We start from the raw sequence: 15841 nt of genomic DNA, 5'->3' as shown, positions 1-15841 counted from the left end.
TAAGCTCTGAGACAACTTCTTTACCTAGAAAGCTGTGGTAGGTCTTGGTTTAACATCTTGTTATTTCAAATGCCTGTTGTTTTGAGGGACATAACTGTCACTAATCACAGCAGATGATAGGGTTTACCAGTTGATTTTTTCCCCCCATAGATGGTCACAAGGTTATGTTATGTTTTTCAGGGGTGAAGATATTCTCACCATCCTTACCAACGTGAACTTTGAAGTAAGCAATAAGGATGACAAGAAAAATATGGGCAAACAGATGCCACAACCTACTTTCACACTGAGGAAAAAACTCTTCTTTCCCCTTAATTGATGCTATTGTTTAGTTGCATAACTAAACAGTAATTAAAATGCTGCTATTTTATTCTTTCTTTTTTTTTCTTGATAGCTGGAAGTCAAGAGAATGGGAATCAGGACAATATAATTTTCATGCAAATTCAATCTAAATCTCTGGCTTTGCAATAGCTAGACAGTCATAGCTGTAGGCATGATTTTAATTGTATCTTTAATTTGATGAGAAGGTTTAAAAATGAACTTGTAGTAGATACAAAAAGTATAGTAAGTTTAAAAGAAATGTCAAAGATCACTGAGGGGGATATTTGTGATCTGATCTGGCTAAAAAAAACCCTCATGTGTTGAGGTTGAGGGTATAATGCTGCCACATCCAGCCTGATTGCTGGTGGTGAGTGTGACAAACTATCCCAGAAACATGTGAGCTTCTTCTCCTGCGCCATGAGCTGACTTTGCTTTTCAGTGGTGAAAGACACCACTGTTTAGACTTAGATTTCAAAAACCTAAGCATGATTTTCCTTGTTTTTATTACTCATAAGTACAGTATTCAGCTCACTTTTAAGAGGAATGATGTTAATTGGATATTGGGCTTCCCTGGTGGCGCAGTGGTTGAGAATCTGCCTGCCAATGCAAGGGACACGGGTTCGAACCCTGGTCTGGGAAGATCCCAAATGCCGCGGAGCAACTAGGCCCGTGAGCCACAACTACTGAGCCTGCGCGTCTGGAGCTTGTGCTCCACAACAAGAGAGGCTGCAACCATGAGAGGCCCGCGCACCGCAATGAAGAATGGCCCCTGCTTGCTGCAACTAGAGAAAGCCCTTGCACAGAAACGAAGACCCAACACAGCCAAAAATAAAGAAAGAAAGAAAGAAGAAAGAAAGAAAGAAAGAAAGAAGCTTTCATTAAAAAAAAATTAATAAACAGAAACCTCTGTTAAATAGAGTAGGGAAACCAGAAGTTTATTTTGGATCTGTTGCTTATTATTTTGTCCATTCCCTCTGCTGAAGCAATCACCATGTTTTTTTGATACCCTTACCTTAAAATACAGCTCTTGGCTCATGTGACTTTTCTAGCAATAAAATTTATTATTCTTTATTCAATAAAATTTATTCAATAAAATGTATACTTAGCCCTGGGGCAGAGCTAGGCTTAAGTGTATTTGGGGGACAGGGGAACCTGCCAGCAGAGCCCCAGTACTAAACAGGGGGAAGGACGGGTGTAGGTCTTACACAAAGTTCTTCTTCAGCATCGTGGTGCTAGGGGTGGATAGGGGGGCAACCCCCGGGCTCACAAGATAAGTCTGGACTGAGCTACACTATGAGCAGCTAAATTCCGGTCTTCCAAAACTGCTCGTAGCATCTTAGCATAGACTCTGGCAACATGGGATGAGCGTAGTACGAGTAGCTGGGAGTCCGGGTGATGACGTGGGCTATGCTACACCAAGATTCCAGGTAAAGACTCAGACAGGAGCAGCTCCACACCCCATTCCCCAGCCTTGACTCCAGGGTCTTCATGCTACCTCCTGGGAGTCCAGGGTGGGAAGGGCTTTAAGGATGACCTTTCCCAGGGAGTATCTGCATTTATATGAGTGATTTGTGAATATCAACTAAATCTGATCTGAATTGTGTTGGGCTAGGATGTGGAATAGGTTTATAGAGCCCCCAATTCTACCTCAACTAGTCCTCTAGGTCAGGGAGCAGTTTCCAGAGATTTCTCTCTCTTTTTTCCATTTATGAAGAAGCTCAGTGGAGGTAGGAAAGTGTCCTATAGGGCACTATGTATGATCCAGGCTCTGTGCTAAGTGTTGGAAATATTTAAAAAATACACAGCAATATATGACTGTATCAAATCAACATGTTGTACACCTTATATCAATTAAAATATATCTCAATTGAAAAATATATCAAACATGGCTTCCTCTAGGGGGGACGTGGGAGTATGGACTGTGTTGCCCCTCCCCCAACAAGTGAATATTTGAAACTAATTCACGAGCTTTTTTTCTGGAACTTCGGGGTCACCTGTACCCAGAAAACAAGTCTGCAATCCTACAGATGTCCACAAGCTCGTTCCAGCACATGATTGCCAAACTTGCAATCAGTGAGTTCTGGAGGGTACGGTTGAGACCCTCAGGTGGCTAAACTACATAAAAGACTCTATCCTTGTTGCACTTTCTTGAAGACTCCAGGCACCTTTCCATTCAGGAGTCCAGCCATGCAGCTCCCCCATCATCCTTCGTGACTTCAAGGCTGCCTTCCTCAAGTTGAGACCAAACTTAATGCTAGTTTCTTGGTGCATCTGTCATCAAAAAGTCTAAACTTCCTGTACTCACTTTGCTGTAACAGGATCTTTTCCCACTCCTTCTCCCATTCTGCCTTCTTCTCTGACCACTTCTCCATTCCATCATAAATGCTGTCCTGTGGAGGTACAAAGGTACCATGAAGAAAAGCATCCTGAAAGGCTGCATCCTGGCCTGAGGCTCAGCCCTGAGCCCTTTGCAGCTTCCCTCACCTGGGACCCTTGCTGGGGGCCCCATATGGTGACTGGTGGGAGTCAATTCCAGCCCAGTCACCCAAGAGCCTGCAGAACCCTAAAGATCAAAGAGAACTCTGCATGGCGTTTGCCCTGTTGGAACTGGGCTTCCTTTGAAGACAGGCAGTTGAGCATGTTGCAGATGCTCGTGTCAGCTCCCTCTGAACCATGAATCACTCATCAATAGCACAGAGGGAAACAAGGGAAATGCCAAGTTGTTGTTTTTTTTTATCAACTGTCATTGTTTGCCTGGGACTGAGTTGTTTCCTGGGACTCCAGACTGTCAGTGCTAAAACCTGGAAAGTCCCTGGCAAACCAGGACCAGTTGGTCACCATAGGATGGGGGGCTTGCTGGCCCAGCCCTTCCCCTGTCCACTTCCCCCCTCCCACTCTCTCATCCCCCTAGGATGAAATCCTGCCCTAATTCTGGTTTCCTGGGGCTCCATCAAATTAGCTGGCTAAGTGGATGGGCTGTGTTCTGAGGTACCCCCTACCCTGCTTGCTAGAGTCAGTGCAGAGCGACACAGTCCTTTTGGGTGGCAATTTGGCCAAATGCATCAAAGACCTTCCAAGTGTTTATCCTTTTTGACCCAGTACTTTACTAAGATCAAAGATGTTACAAAGTACAAATATTAACAGTGGTTGTCTTGGGGTGGTGATAGTTCATTCTTTTTGTTGTTGCTGCTGTTGTTGCTGTTGTTTTAATTAATTTGTTTTATTCTTGGCTGCGTTGGGTCTTCGTTGCTGTGCGCGGGCTTTCTCTAGTTGCGGTGAGGGCGGGGTACTCTTCGTTGCGGTGCGCGGGCTTCTCGTTGTGGTGGCTTCTCTTGTTGTGGAGCACAGGCTCTAGGCATGTGGGCTTCAGTAATTGTGGCACACGGGCTCAGTAGTTGTGGCTCGCGGGCTCTAGGGCGCCGGCTCAGTAGTTGTGGCACATGGGCTTAGTTGCTCCGCAGCATTTGGGATCTTCCCGGACCAGAGATCGAACCTGTCTCCCCTGCACTGACAGGCAGATTCTTAACCACTGCTCCACCAGGGAAGTCCCTGTTGTTGGTTTTTGAATTCCCATTTTTTAAAAAACAATGAGCAGGTATTACTTTTGTAATGACGAATGTATTTTTCAACGGGCTCCTTTAGGGTCTGGGTGACTGACATGTCCTGCATGGCTGCCATCACAGTCCGCAGGTTCCCTCTTCTCCTTGAGGGCCACTTAGGTTCAAGGAGGCTGGGAATTTCAGGAAATGATTTTCTGGGCAAGAGCTCTAGATTCATTTCAACGTCATCAACCAGGAATGAGCCTTGCTTCTCTTTCTCTCATAATCCACCAAGGAGCTCTGAATCTCACCTGATATATATGAAACATATTCTTCAGATACTTATATTCCTTTCCCATATCCTCTGGACAAAAGGAAAACAACAGGGTCATCATTATTCCTCTGAAATACATGTTTTCAAATTCAAATGAGAGCTCTCCTGCACACCGTCCGTACCTCAAACTCATCTTGTCGGTGGTGAAACCATGGTGTTGCCTTAGCGATCACCCTGGAAGTTTATTAGAAATTTAGATGGCCCGACCCCACTCGAAGCCTGCTGAGTTTCAGAGGCAAGGCTCAGTATCTGTCAAGAATATGCTTCTCAGGTGATTCTGATGCACCCCAAGTATGAGGACTAATCCCTGGGGGCAAACCTACAACTGAAGGAAAAACAGAAGCAAAACCTTCTCTCTTTTTAAAATAACATTCCTAGTGTACCTTGGTTTTGAAAACAATACATGTTCTCTTTAGAGAACTGGAAAACCAGCAAGGTACAAATATCATCTTTTAAAAATGTAAGCTAAAGGAAAATAAGGAGATTATAGAAATTCTTCTCCCTGTGGCGATTAGTCTATAAACTCAGAATTCTGAAGGGTACACACTTTGTCCTTCCCAAAGGCAGCATAAATAATGGGATAAATGGCCCACACAACCCTTACAGGTTTTAAGGCCACACAAATCACAGTGTGCCTGTTAGAATTTAATGAAACACCATCATTTTACAGGTGAGGAAACTTGTTGAATTGGAACAGTATTACGTTTGTAGACCTTTTAAATATACTTTAAACAGTGCTTTCACATTCTTATCACTCTGATAAAGGCAGGTATTCTTGTCCTTGATTCCTAGATGGGGAAACTAAGACTTAAGGAGATGAAGGGACTTGCTCAGACCCCAAAACTTGGCCACAGACCCTTCAAACTTCTGGGGGTAGGGAGGACATTGCTTGACATGGTTTCCCTTTTTTCAGTTTCATTCTCAACCACTTGCTCTTCCTGGGCTTGAGAAGGAAACCTCGAAAGCCTAGGCAGAGTCCACCCGTGGCCGTGGGTGTTCCTCTGCCCTAGATCTGCAGGGTCAGCCGCTACCCCTTCATCAGGGTCATTCTCCCAGGTCCCAACCGTACCTAGTTTATCCTGGGCAGCCAACTTCTCTGCCTTCAAGGCTGCTTTGTAGTTTTTCTCCAGCTCACTGAGCTGTGCTGCGTGAGTCTCCTCGAGCTCCCCGTAGGACCCCAGGAGAAGGCCACAGTCATCCGTGAAAAGTTCACCTGATCCCACCTCCCCTCCCTCACGCAGGCAGCTGGTGGGCAGGCTGCGGGGCCCTCACTTCCTGACACATTCTCCTGACATCCATCCAGAAAAGGGTGAGGAGATCCCTGTTTTCACCATCCACTATTTTGCATGGAGACATCAGGGGGCCATGGATGCCCCCCAACAGCACAGTCTTTGCTTACAATCCTTTTGGGAAACTGTGGGCTGATTAACACGCAGGATAATTTTAGAGCCCAAGGTCTCTCCAGCCTCCATTCCAGGAGGCAGATGTCGGCAGTGTTCAAGAGGAGTGTTAAAATAAAAGGCCATATGGGACTTCCCTGGTGGTCCCGTGGTAAAGAATCCGCCTTCCAATGCAGGGGACGCAGGCTCAATCCCTGGTCGGGGAACTAAGATCCCACATGCCGCGGAGCAACTAAGCCCTCGTGGCTCAACTAGAGAGCCCGCGTGCTGCAAACTACAGAGCCCACGTGCTCAAGAGCCCACGTGCCACAACTAGAGAGAAGCCCATGTGCCACAAGGAAGAGCCCGCATGCCTCAGTGAAGATCCCGTGCGCCACAACTGAGAACCGACGCAGCCAAAAATAAAAATAATAAGTAAATAAAATAAATAAATATTAAAAAAATAAAATAAAAGGCTGTATGAGCTGTTGAGCCAAGAAAAGACACGGAGGAACCTTAAATGCATATCGGTAAGTGCAAGAAGTCACTGTGAAAGGGCTACAGGCTGTATGATTTCAACTATGTGACATTTTGGAAAATGCACAGCTACGGAGGCAGTCAAAAGATCAGTGGTTGCCAGGGGTTAGTGGGGAGAGAGGGATGAATAGGCAGAGCTCAGAGGACTTTTAGGGCAATGAAATTATTCTGTATGATACTATAATGGCGGATACGTGTCACTAAATATTTGTCAAAACCCATAGCGTGTACAGCATCAAGAGTGAATCCTAATGTAAACTGTGGACATTGGGGGATAACAGTGTGTGTCAGTGTAGGCTTCATTGATTGTAACAAACGTCGCATATTGGTGTGGGATGTCAGTGATGACACAAGGTTGTGCAGGTATGGGGCCCGGGGGTATGTGGGAATTCTCTCTACTTTATGCTCTTTTTTCCTGTGAACTTAAAACTGCTTTAAAAAATAAAGTCTAGGGGCTTCCCTGGTGGTGCAGTGGTTGAGAATCTGCCTGCCGATGCAGGGGACACGGGTTCGTGCCCCTGTCTGGGAAGATCCCACATGCCGCAGAGCGGCTGGGCCCGTGAGCCGTGGCCGCTGAGCCTGCGCGTCTGGAGCCTGTGCTCTGCAACGGGAGAGGCCACAACAGTGAGAGGCCCGCGTACTGCAAAAATAAAAAATAGTAAAAAAAAAAAAAAAAAAAAGTCTATTAGTAAATAAGTCAATTAATTAAAAAAATTTTTAAAAAGCAAGTTTGTGACACTTAGGAAGACTTCTCTCCAGCAGGACAACTGGGGCTGCTCTGGTGCCCAGCAGGAGGTGTGGAAGGGGACTCTTGCTTTTCTCACTCTCACAGAAAACACACCTCCTTTTTCTTCCCCTTGGTTTGTCTCTACAGCTCTGGCTCCTGCCCTTCCCATACCTTCTTCCCATTTTGCCCAGACCTTGACCTAGTAGACAGGGACAGTAGAGGTGAGAGGAAGAAGAGGAGAGGCGTGGGGAGAGACCAGGCTGGGAACAACAGTAGTTTACCATGAAAACCTCCTGGAGAACCAAAAAACGGCTCTTCTCAACAATCAACTTAAAGGGAGATTATAATTGAAATGAAATTTGGATGAGAAATTACAAAGCCAGGAATAACCTTCTCCGGGCTGTATTTTAGTGACCTCAGATCAAACCATTCTGCTCTCCAAAGACATGTCTCTTATCTCCCCTACCCCTCGCCACCCAGTTCCATTTGGCCTTGTCTGAAATCCCAGTGAACTGAAATCCTGCAAGGATGCAGGAGCCTTAGGACCTTCAGAACACAAGAGCTTGTGCCAGAAAGTGTACCTCCTCTTGCTTTCAAAGTTCTTCTGCATCTCAGCACAGCGGAGATCCATTTCATTGGCGAGCTAGAAACGAGGCTGGCATTTACAAGACAGGATTGAGGACCCCACTCCCACTCCAACCTGCAACTTCTGAGAAGCCTTCCCATTCACGGGGTATGCCCCTCTCCCCAAGCCTCTCCCGTTGTGTTCGGCAGTGCCAGAAAGCACATCGTTACTGAGGGAACGGGACAATTCTTGCCTCGCTCTGCATTGTCTGGTATGTAATCAGTTCACAAAGGGTGCATGGAAACCATCCCTTTCACTATTTTGTGGGCAGGTCTGCCCTCTTTGGCTGGACTGTAATCTCTTTGTAAGATCATGGCCTTCGGATTTTTGGATACGTAATTCAATTGAGCAATCGTTGATTGTGCAAAGGGCTTGACCTGGAGGAGCCAAAGAGGCCTGAGACTCAGACCCTGCTTTGATGAACTTAAAACCAGTGTTAATAAGCCTTCATTGGCAGGATGGCTCTGTTTCCGGAGGCAGGAAGTGCTCAGTTCCAGGTGAACCTCCCTTCTAACACGCACATCGGGTCCTCTGGCCAGTGCCTCAGGAGGAATAGACACTGCCAGCCGAGACAAGGGCTCGGGGCCAGCACACCCCCCCTTCTGCACAGTCACACAACAATGTAGGGTGTTCACAGCTGGAAGAATTTTAAGAATCCCAATCTGAGGTCCCTCGATGGAAATAATCTCTAAATATGTCTTCAGCAGGGCCGATGCTTCAGTGACTGAAAGTGTGCCTTTTGCCCATTAACCCACCACAGATGAGGTGAGTGATCTCATGCAAATTATTTAACTTCCTGAGCCTCAATTTTGTAGGAAGGTGACCATGAACTTGGCAGGGTTTTCAGGAAGGTATAGGAATGAATCCTCAGAAGGGAAGGTCTCAGCCTGAGTCCTATGCTGGGTCACTACAGGATTCAGACACATCTGGTGTGTATCAGAGGGCGAGGGGCTGGCCTGCTGGGAAGTCACCCTTCACATGTGGGTTCGGTAACGGCAAGTGAGGCGGGGCCGGGGGGGGGGTGCTGGTGGCAGGAGGGGATAGGCAGATGGGGAGGAGAGGGGAGGAGTTGGGAGGAGATCTAAGGATGGGTCTGATGTATCATTGCAGTCCAGGCCACCAGACACCTCTGCTTAGGGCGGAGAAGAAAAGTCTGTGATAAAATGAATGGTGAATTTTAAAGGGAGTGTTCCCAGAATCCCCAGGGAACACGAAGAGTGCAAACGGAAATGAGCAGGTTCTGGAGAGTGGCCTATGGCAGCTTCACCAGCAACAGGAAGTGGTACTGGAGGCTTCTGGGCAGCTTTTGAGCAGAACTGAAGTCCTGGTCACGCTGGTGCGATTACTAAGAGCCTCAGCAAGGTCTGAAATTTAACTCACCGCACAGGCCACAGCCAGCCCTGCTGGAAATGGCTGGCACCCCCTAGTGTGGAAAGGATAGTGGCGTTGAACATGCCAGAGGCTCCCCGAGAACTCCCAGAAATTGAGTTAGGCCTAGAGGAGGGACTTGAGTTCTTGCGATTATGGGTGAGGATGGAGTCAGGGCTGTTGCCTGGACAGCCTGGCTCCCAGGAGGAAGGTGCTTGGCCTTGCCTGGAACATAGCAGGTGATCTGAAACTACTGGCCTTTCCCCTTCCCAAAGAGATGTCGGTTAACTCAAGGGCCACTCACCAGTTTTTGGGCAGAACGATGGGCTCTGTTCATTTGCTCTATTATCACTGTCAGCTCTGAGATCTGTTCTTCGAGGTCAGTAATGATAGCAGTCCTGCGGGACAAGTAATCCGTGATCCACGCAGCTTCCATGCCGTCCCAGTCAGGGCCCTCCCTGGGCATGGCTGGCTCTGGCCTGGTGAGAGCCAGGCCACGTTCTGCACCTGCTCCATCACCATGGGGGGTGGGGGGTAGGGGCAGAGGGTGGTTCGGAAGAAGGAATTTGGCAGTAGGGTGGCTGCGCCTCACACGGAGCCCTTTTGGGTAATCTGGCCAGAAGTGAGCAGGGGTGGTCTTGTGATCCACTGACTAGAAGGGAAAGAGGAGGATGCCAGAAATCTATTAGGATTTGACCTTGACTCGGTAAAGATACTTGAAATGGAGGAGGGAGAAATTCACAGGATTAGGAAATTAGGTGGAGGAATAGGATTGAGGCAGACAGTGACTCATAGACAAGGAATGGGCCGGAAACAGGACAAAGGGGATTTAAGAGTGTGGATTTCAGAGTAGATTTACGGAGTTTTGTGTTTCTGAGTCTGGGGACTCCATGAAATCTGTGAGGTTACTCAGCTCTGTTCGGCTGAGCTGGAGTGAACAGGGTGGCAGGCAGTGCAGCAGAGATGAGGTCCTTGATTCCTGAGGGTGAGGAAAGAAGAGAGAGGATGTAGGAGGAGATGGGGAAGGAGGAGATATGAATGAGAGGTTTAGCAGGTAGCGCGAAGAGGATGTGGGGACTGACTTTACATGGTCCCGGAGGATAGAGAGTGGGTGGGCCTTGAATGACAGAGGGGGTGTCAGCATGCCCAGCCGGGATGGAATCAGACCAGAACCTTCCACGCTGCACCTCTCAGAGGCGTAAACTGAGTGGTATCTTTCGACTTAATGGAAAAGAGATGCAGGCTCTGGCCTCCCAGAAACCCTGACCTTACTCTCAGCTCTCACCGTTCAAGTTCAGACTATTTTCTGAACATTGCATCTACTCATTACCTCCAGAAACAGCTAGTCCCCTTTAGTGTGAGGGACACCCACCCAGTCATTCTCCAGATCAGCTGCCTGACTCGTTTGTATGCCTGACTCAAACGGGCTCAGAGCAGAGAGGTGGGTGCGGAGAGGAGCCGGCGCCATGCTGAGGAGTGAAGGGATGCCGTGGACTGGGCGTCAGGTAAGGGGTTCGTCCTCGAGGCCAGGCCGGGGTGGGGCTGAGGAACTGGATGCGGGTCCAGGGACATTGCCTGGAAGTCCTGACTTTGTCCATGTTCTCTGATTCTGAATGCTTTTTCCTAGCAGACATCTCGTCTCCCAAGGTGACGCAAATCTGCTCCCTATTCCGAACGAAGAGGTAGCCAGGTGACATGTTTATTATTTCCTGGGCCTCAAGGTGGAAGATAAGGTATAGTGCAAGCCTGGAGTGCTGAGATTGCTCCAGTCTTCTGCTAGTGCCCTACTCACATCTTAAACACAGACGTGTGAGGTGGGATGCCCGGGCCCAAGTTCCGCCCGTGCCCTCCCCCAGCTTAACCTCTCTCCTCACCCCCAAGCGCAAGACCCGGCTGGCTCCTGAGCGCCTCCATAGGCCTCTCAAATTCAGCATGTGCACAAGCCAGCCGCTGGCCCCTGCCACCGCTCTGCTTCCCAGCCCACATCCTCCTCTGCGTTCTCCTTAATGGCCAGAGGCCAGGAGGCGGCCAGGCATTGTGGAAACCGCTCAGGTTTTGGAATTAGATGGGCCCGAGTTTAAATCCTGGCTCTGCCACCAACCATAGTTATTCAACATCTCCGTGCTTCAGTTTCCTTATCAGAAAATGAGGATAGGGCTTCCCTGGTGGCGCAGTGGTTGAGAGTCCGCCTGCCGATGCAGGGGACACGGGTTGGTGCCCCGGTCCGGGAAGATCCCACACGCCACGGAGCCGCTGGGCCCGTGAGCCATGGCCACTGAGCCTGCGCGTCCTGAGCCTGTGCTCCGCAACGGGAGAGGCCGCAGCAGTGAGAGGCCCGCGTACCACAAAAAACAAAAGAAAACCCCCAAAACAACACCAGCTTGTTATAGTTCTGGAGGGCAGAGTCTGAAATGGGTCTCTCTGGGCTAAAATCAAGGTGTTGGCAGAGTTGTATTCCTCCCGGAGGCTCTAGAGGAGAATCTATTTCCTTGCCTTTTCCAGCTCCTAGAAGCTGCCCCTGTTCCTAGTGGCCTTGTCCTCTATCTTCAAAGCCAACAACGGCATCACTCCAACCTCTGCTTCTATCGTCATGTCTCCTTCTCTGACACTCTGACTTCCTCTTTCATGTGTAAGGACCTTTACATTTGCATTAGGCCCACCTGGATAATCCACGTTGATCTGTCCATCTCAAGGTCAGCTGATGAGCAACATAATTCCATCTGCAAACTTAATTTTCCCTTGGCAAGTAACAGAACAAAGTGGTGGTTTCCAGGGATTAGGACATGCACTTCTTTGTGGGCGGGGGGTGGTGGTGGTGTCATTTTTCTGCTTACTACATTCATCATCTCTGCTGCTTCTCTGAGCTCGTTTCCCAACACTGTTTCCTCACTTCCTCCACTCCCCCCACATGGGCCTCTTTGCTTTCCAGGAAAAGATCAGACGTGCCAAGCAAGTTCCCACCCAGGGCATTTGTACCCACTGTTCCCTTGGCCAAGAGTGCTTGCCTGAGGTGCCAAAGTGGCTCCTGCTGGCTTTTTACACAGGGATTGCCCTGACTTCTTGGTATAAAATAGCAATCCCACCCTCCTCCCTATGCCTGTGTTATTTTTCCTCGTAGCACTTGTAGATCTTGGATGGATTAACATGTTTATGGTCATCTCCCCGCCCCTCCCCACTAGAATGTGAGTCCCTGAGAGTGGAGACTTTGCCGTGTTCACTGCTGTCCCCCTGCACCTGACTCAATGTATAGCAAATAATAGGTGCTCAATAAAAATTTTCCAAATAAATAGAACACAAAGATTCATGCAAAGGCCTAAAGCTAAGTTACACATCTAAGCTTATTTATAATTAAAAACTTATGGATTAAAAACTTTAATTGATGAGTAGAAACAGAGCTGCAATCTACAGAAAACCTTAGACACGGTAATCAGGAGAAGGGTGAGTAGCACCATAAATCCACGGGAGGCTCTTTGCCAAGGACGTGTATTGGGCATCGTGCCCTTTGAGGTCAGGGAATGGCTTTCTGGGGCACTCCCACTGAGAGATCCTTTGAAGTGACCTTGAAAGCTGTGGGATCAGAGGACCACAGAACCCACTTGTAGGAGCTGAGGTCTGGGAGGAATCCCATCGGGTTCTGGCATTTCTCTGACATACCTGGCAGCAATTAGCTCAAGTCAGGAAGGGCTGTGAAGGCCAAGAATGGAGATTATTTTATTCACATACCTTGAACAGCTCTGTCCCATGAACATGAAAATACTTACTTTGGGGCAATAACAGATTTTGTTATCAGTTGGGCATAATTTTGTTTTTTTGAAGCCGGAGGAGGAGGAGTTAGCCTGAAAGTGAAAAGGGAAATAACGAGAAAGAGAAAATTGGAAATTCAGAAACCAGGTTTAGCTCTCCCCAGTAAGGGAGATCCCCACAGTGAAAACAAATTGGAATATATGGTCTGACAACAGGAATCTTTAAAAACAGGACGATCTTGGGGAACCTCAGGCTGAAGGCCTTGGCACTTGTTCACTGACCAGGGGTTCCCGGGCCAGCAGCACAGCTCATCCCCTGGTTCTAGAAGCTCTTTGTCCCCCATGGAGCGGCAGCTGCCATGGGCCCTTTCCCTGCTGCGCTAATTCTGAGACCTCCTCATTGAAAATGACACTCAGCCCCGGCATCACTGGCTACAGCGCTGTGCAGCCTGCAGGCTGTGGAAAGCTGGGCTTTCTGGCCCTCTTGGGATTTTGCTGCCAAGTTGACTGTTTCAGAAATCTTGTGAGAGAAAGCTGGCTGTAATGGAGCCCAAGCCCCCAGGCTCCACTCCATCCCGGGTAGTCCTTACTTGGATTTCACTGGGGAGGTCTTTCTTGGTGGCCGAGGGGTCTCGATTAGTTTCTGTGGTCCCAAGTTCCAGGGATCCCAGCAGGGGCAGTAGACGAGAGGTCAGGGGCCGCCTTGGCTGCTAGGTCAGGAGGCCCTTGCTGAAATGGGAAAACGGCAGCAGAGTCACAGTGTTCAGAGTCAGAGCAACAATACTTAGAGACAAATTGGGAAGAACCCAGGGAAGGCCCAAAGCACAGATGACAGATTCTGGAAGTTGTCGATGTGGTACAGAGTCTTGACTATAGAATAACACCTCACCCCTTGCCACCTAGGAGACTTGACTTGAAAGCAGTTTCGCATTTGATGTAGTTGAGTGCTTACTATGAGTCAGATCCACAATAAGTGATCAGTTATTGTTATGCCAACTTTACAGATGAAGATAGTGAGGCTCAGAGAGGTCACGGAGGTAGCAAGTTGGAAAGCTGGAAACAAACACAAGTCTATCTGACTCCTAAGCACTTGCTCTTCTATCAGGTCACACTAGCTGTCTCTAAAGCAAAGAGGAATCCCTACAGCAAGTCCTTCATAGACCTTTCTGGAAAATCAGGTCTGTTAGTCAAATTATAGTGCAAGCAGATCTTTCAGTCTCTCTTTCCTGGTCACCTGCCTGAATTACACAATCAAAACTCTTCTTTCTTGACTCCATAAAAACAAAACCAATAACAAAAACCCCTGTTACGAAGGTTTGCGTGAAAGACAACTGTCAGATAAACATGGAGCCTTGATCACACTTGTTTATCTTCTTTCTTTTCCAGAACCCCACGAAAATGAGAGTAAAGATTAAAAGAGATTTAATTCCACAAAAACAAAGAGAATGACAGAGGAGACAATATTGCACAGGCGATGTCAGTACATGCTTGGCACCATAACTCCCTCACTTAGCTTCCATAGGAAACTGCAGCCTACGTGCCTGCAAAGGGCGTACAAACCAGCAGGAACCAATTTCCAGGTGGAAGCTCCCTAAGACTCAGGATTGGAACTGGTAGATTATCTGATGATTCTGATGGGTATTTGACAGATCTGTTGGAGCACGTGGTAGGTCAAATAATGTCCCCCCAGCAAAAAAGTCTATGTTCTAATCCCTGGAACCTGTAAATATGTTACCTTACGTGCCAAAAGGGGCTTTGCTGCTGTGATTAAGGATTTCCCCCTCAACCCTGCTTTTTTTCCCCTCTAGTTTATTTTTTATTGAAGTATAGTTGGCATATAATATTATATTAGTTTCCAGGATACAATATAGTGATTTGACATTTATATACATTACAAACTGATCATGATAAGTCTAGTAACCATGTCACCTTGTAAAGTTATTACAGTATTATTGACTGTATTCCATAGGCTGTACATTACATCCCTATGACATTTATTTTATAACTGGAAATTTGTACCTTATGATCCTCTTCATCTATTTTGCTCAACTCCTTTTTTTTTTTTTTCTTGTGGTATGTGGGCCTCTCACTGTTGTGGCCTCTCCCGTTGCGGAGCACAGGCTCCGGATGTGCAGGCTCAACGGCCATGGCTCACAGGCCAAGCCGCTCCGCGGCATGTGGGATCTCCCGAACCGGGACATGAACCCGTGTCCCCTGCATCGGCAGGCGGACTCTCAACCACTGTGCCACCAGGGAGGCCCTATTTTGCTCAACTCTTTACCCCTCTCCCCTCTGGCAACCAGTTTGTTCTCTGTATCTATGAGTCTGTTTCTGTTTTGTTTTGTTTGTTCATTTGTTTTGTTGTTTATTTTTTATGTTTTAAAGTCATTATTAAAGTTTTTATTGAAAATAACTCACGTTCATACAGGTAAGGCCAATATAGTGTGTTATCAGAATAGAATAAATCAGAATTGTTTGGCTGGTTAAGGAGTCACATGGAAAGACTGGCAGGAAACTGAGTTTAAAAACAATGTAGATAACTAAAATATTTTAAAATGTTATATTAGAATTAGAAATGTTATACTAAAAATATACTAGAATATACTAGAATTTTTGCAAAAGTGAAAAAGGGTGTTTTGTTTTTTAGATTCCACATGGAAGTGAAATCATTCAGTGTTTGTCTTTCTCGGACTTATTTCACTTGGCATAATAGCCTCTAGGTCCATTCATGTTGTTGCAAATGACAAGATTTCATTCTTTTTTATGACTGAATAATATTCCATTGTATATATATGGCACATCTACATTCATTCATCTGTTGATGGGTACTTAGGTTGCACAGCAAAGGAAACCAACAAGACGACAAGCCGACCTACTGAATGGGAGAAGATATTTGCAAACGATATATCTGATAAGGAGTTAATATCCAAAGTATAAAAGAACACATACAACTTAGTAGCAAAAAAACCAAACAATTCGATTAAAAAATGGGTAAAGGACCTGAATAGACAATTTTCCAAAGAAGATATACAGGTGGCCAACAGACACATGAAAAAATGCATAACATCACTAATCATCAGGGAAATGCTAATCAAAACCACAATGAGATATAGCCTCACAACTGTCAGAATGGCCATCATCAAAAAGACAACAAGGAGCAAGTGTTCACGAGGATGTGGAGAAAAGGGAATCCTTGTGCACTGTTGATGGGAATGTAAATTGGTGCAGCCCCTATGGAAAACAGTATGGAGGGTCCTCAAAAAGTTAAAAA

The 15841-nt window shown here is 47.0% G+C and overlaps 2 protein-coding genes across 9 annotated transcripts in view; one reads left to right on the top strand and one right to left on the bottom strand.

Moving 5' to 3' along the window:
* CASP8 (caspase 8) overlaps window positions 1-2139 on the top strand; it is a 28920-nt gene extending 26781 nt beyond the window's left edge. For all 8 annotated transcript variants that reach the window (XM_060016313.1, XM_060016318.1, XM_060016315.1 and 5 more), the window contains one exon: window positions 181-2139. In XM_060016313.1, the coding sequence (XP_059872296.1) occupies window positions 181-316 (136 nt within the window). In that variant the 3' untranslated portion in view covers window positions 317-2139. The remainder of the gene's footprint in view (window positions 1-180) is intronic.
* FLACC1 (flagellum associated containing coiled-coil domains 1) lies at window positions 1620-13258 on the bottom strand (the record flags this gene model as incomplete). The annotated part of the gene is made up of 10 exons (XM_060015398.1): window positions 1620-1816; window positions 2624-2708; window positions 4169-4221; window positions 5261-5354; window positions 6857-6860; window positions 7416-7477; window positions 9132-9225; window positions 10403-10573; window positions 12589-12663; window positions 13161-13258. Coding segments are annotated over 10 exons (933 nt in total), but the record flags the coding sequence as incomplete, so codon positions are not given.
* Between the last annotated feature and the right edge of the window lie 2583 nt (window positions 13259-15841).

Source organism: Delphinus delphis, chromosome 7 (assembly GCF_949987515.2).
Source record: "Delphinus delphis chromosome 7, mDelDel1.2, whole genome shotgun sequence".
In the NCBI taxonomy this organism is placed as follows: domain Eukaryota; kingdom Metazoa; phylum Chordata; class Mammalia; order Artiodactyla; family Delphinidae; genus Delphinus; species Delphinus delphis.
Note: the sequence above shows the minus strand (reverse complement) of the source record. Positions and strands in the feature narration are given on the sequence as shown.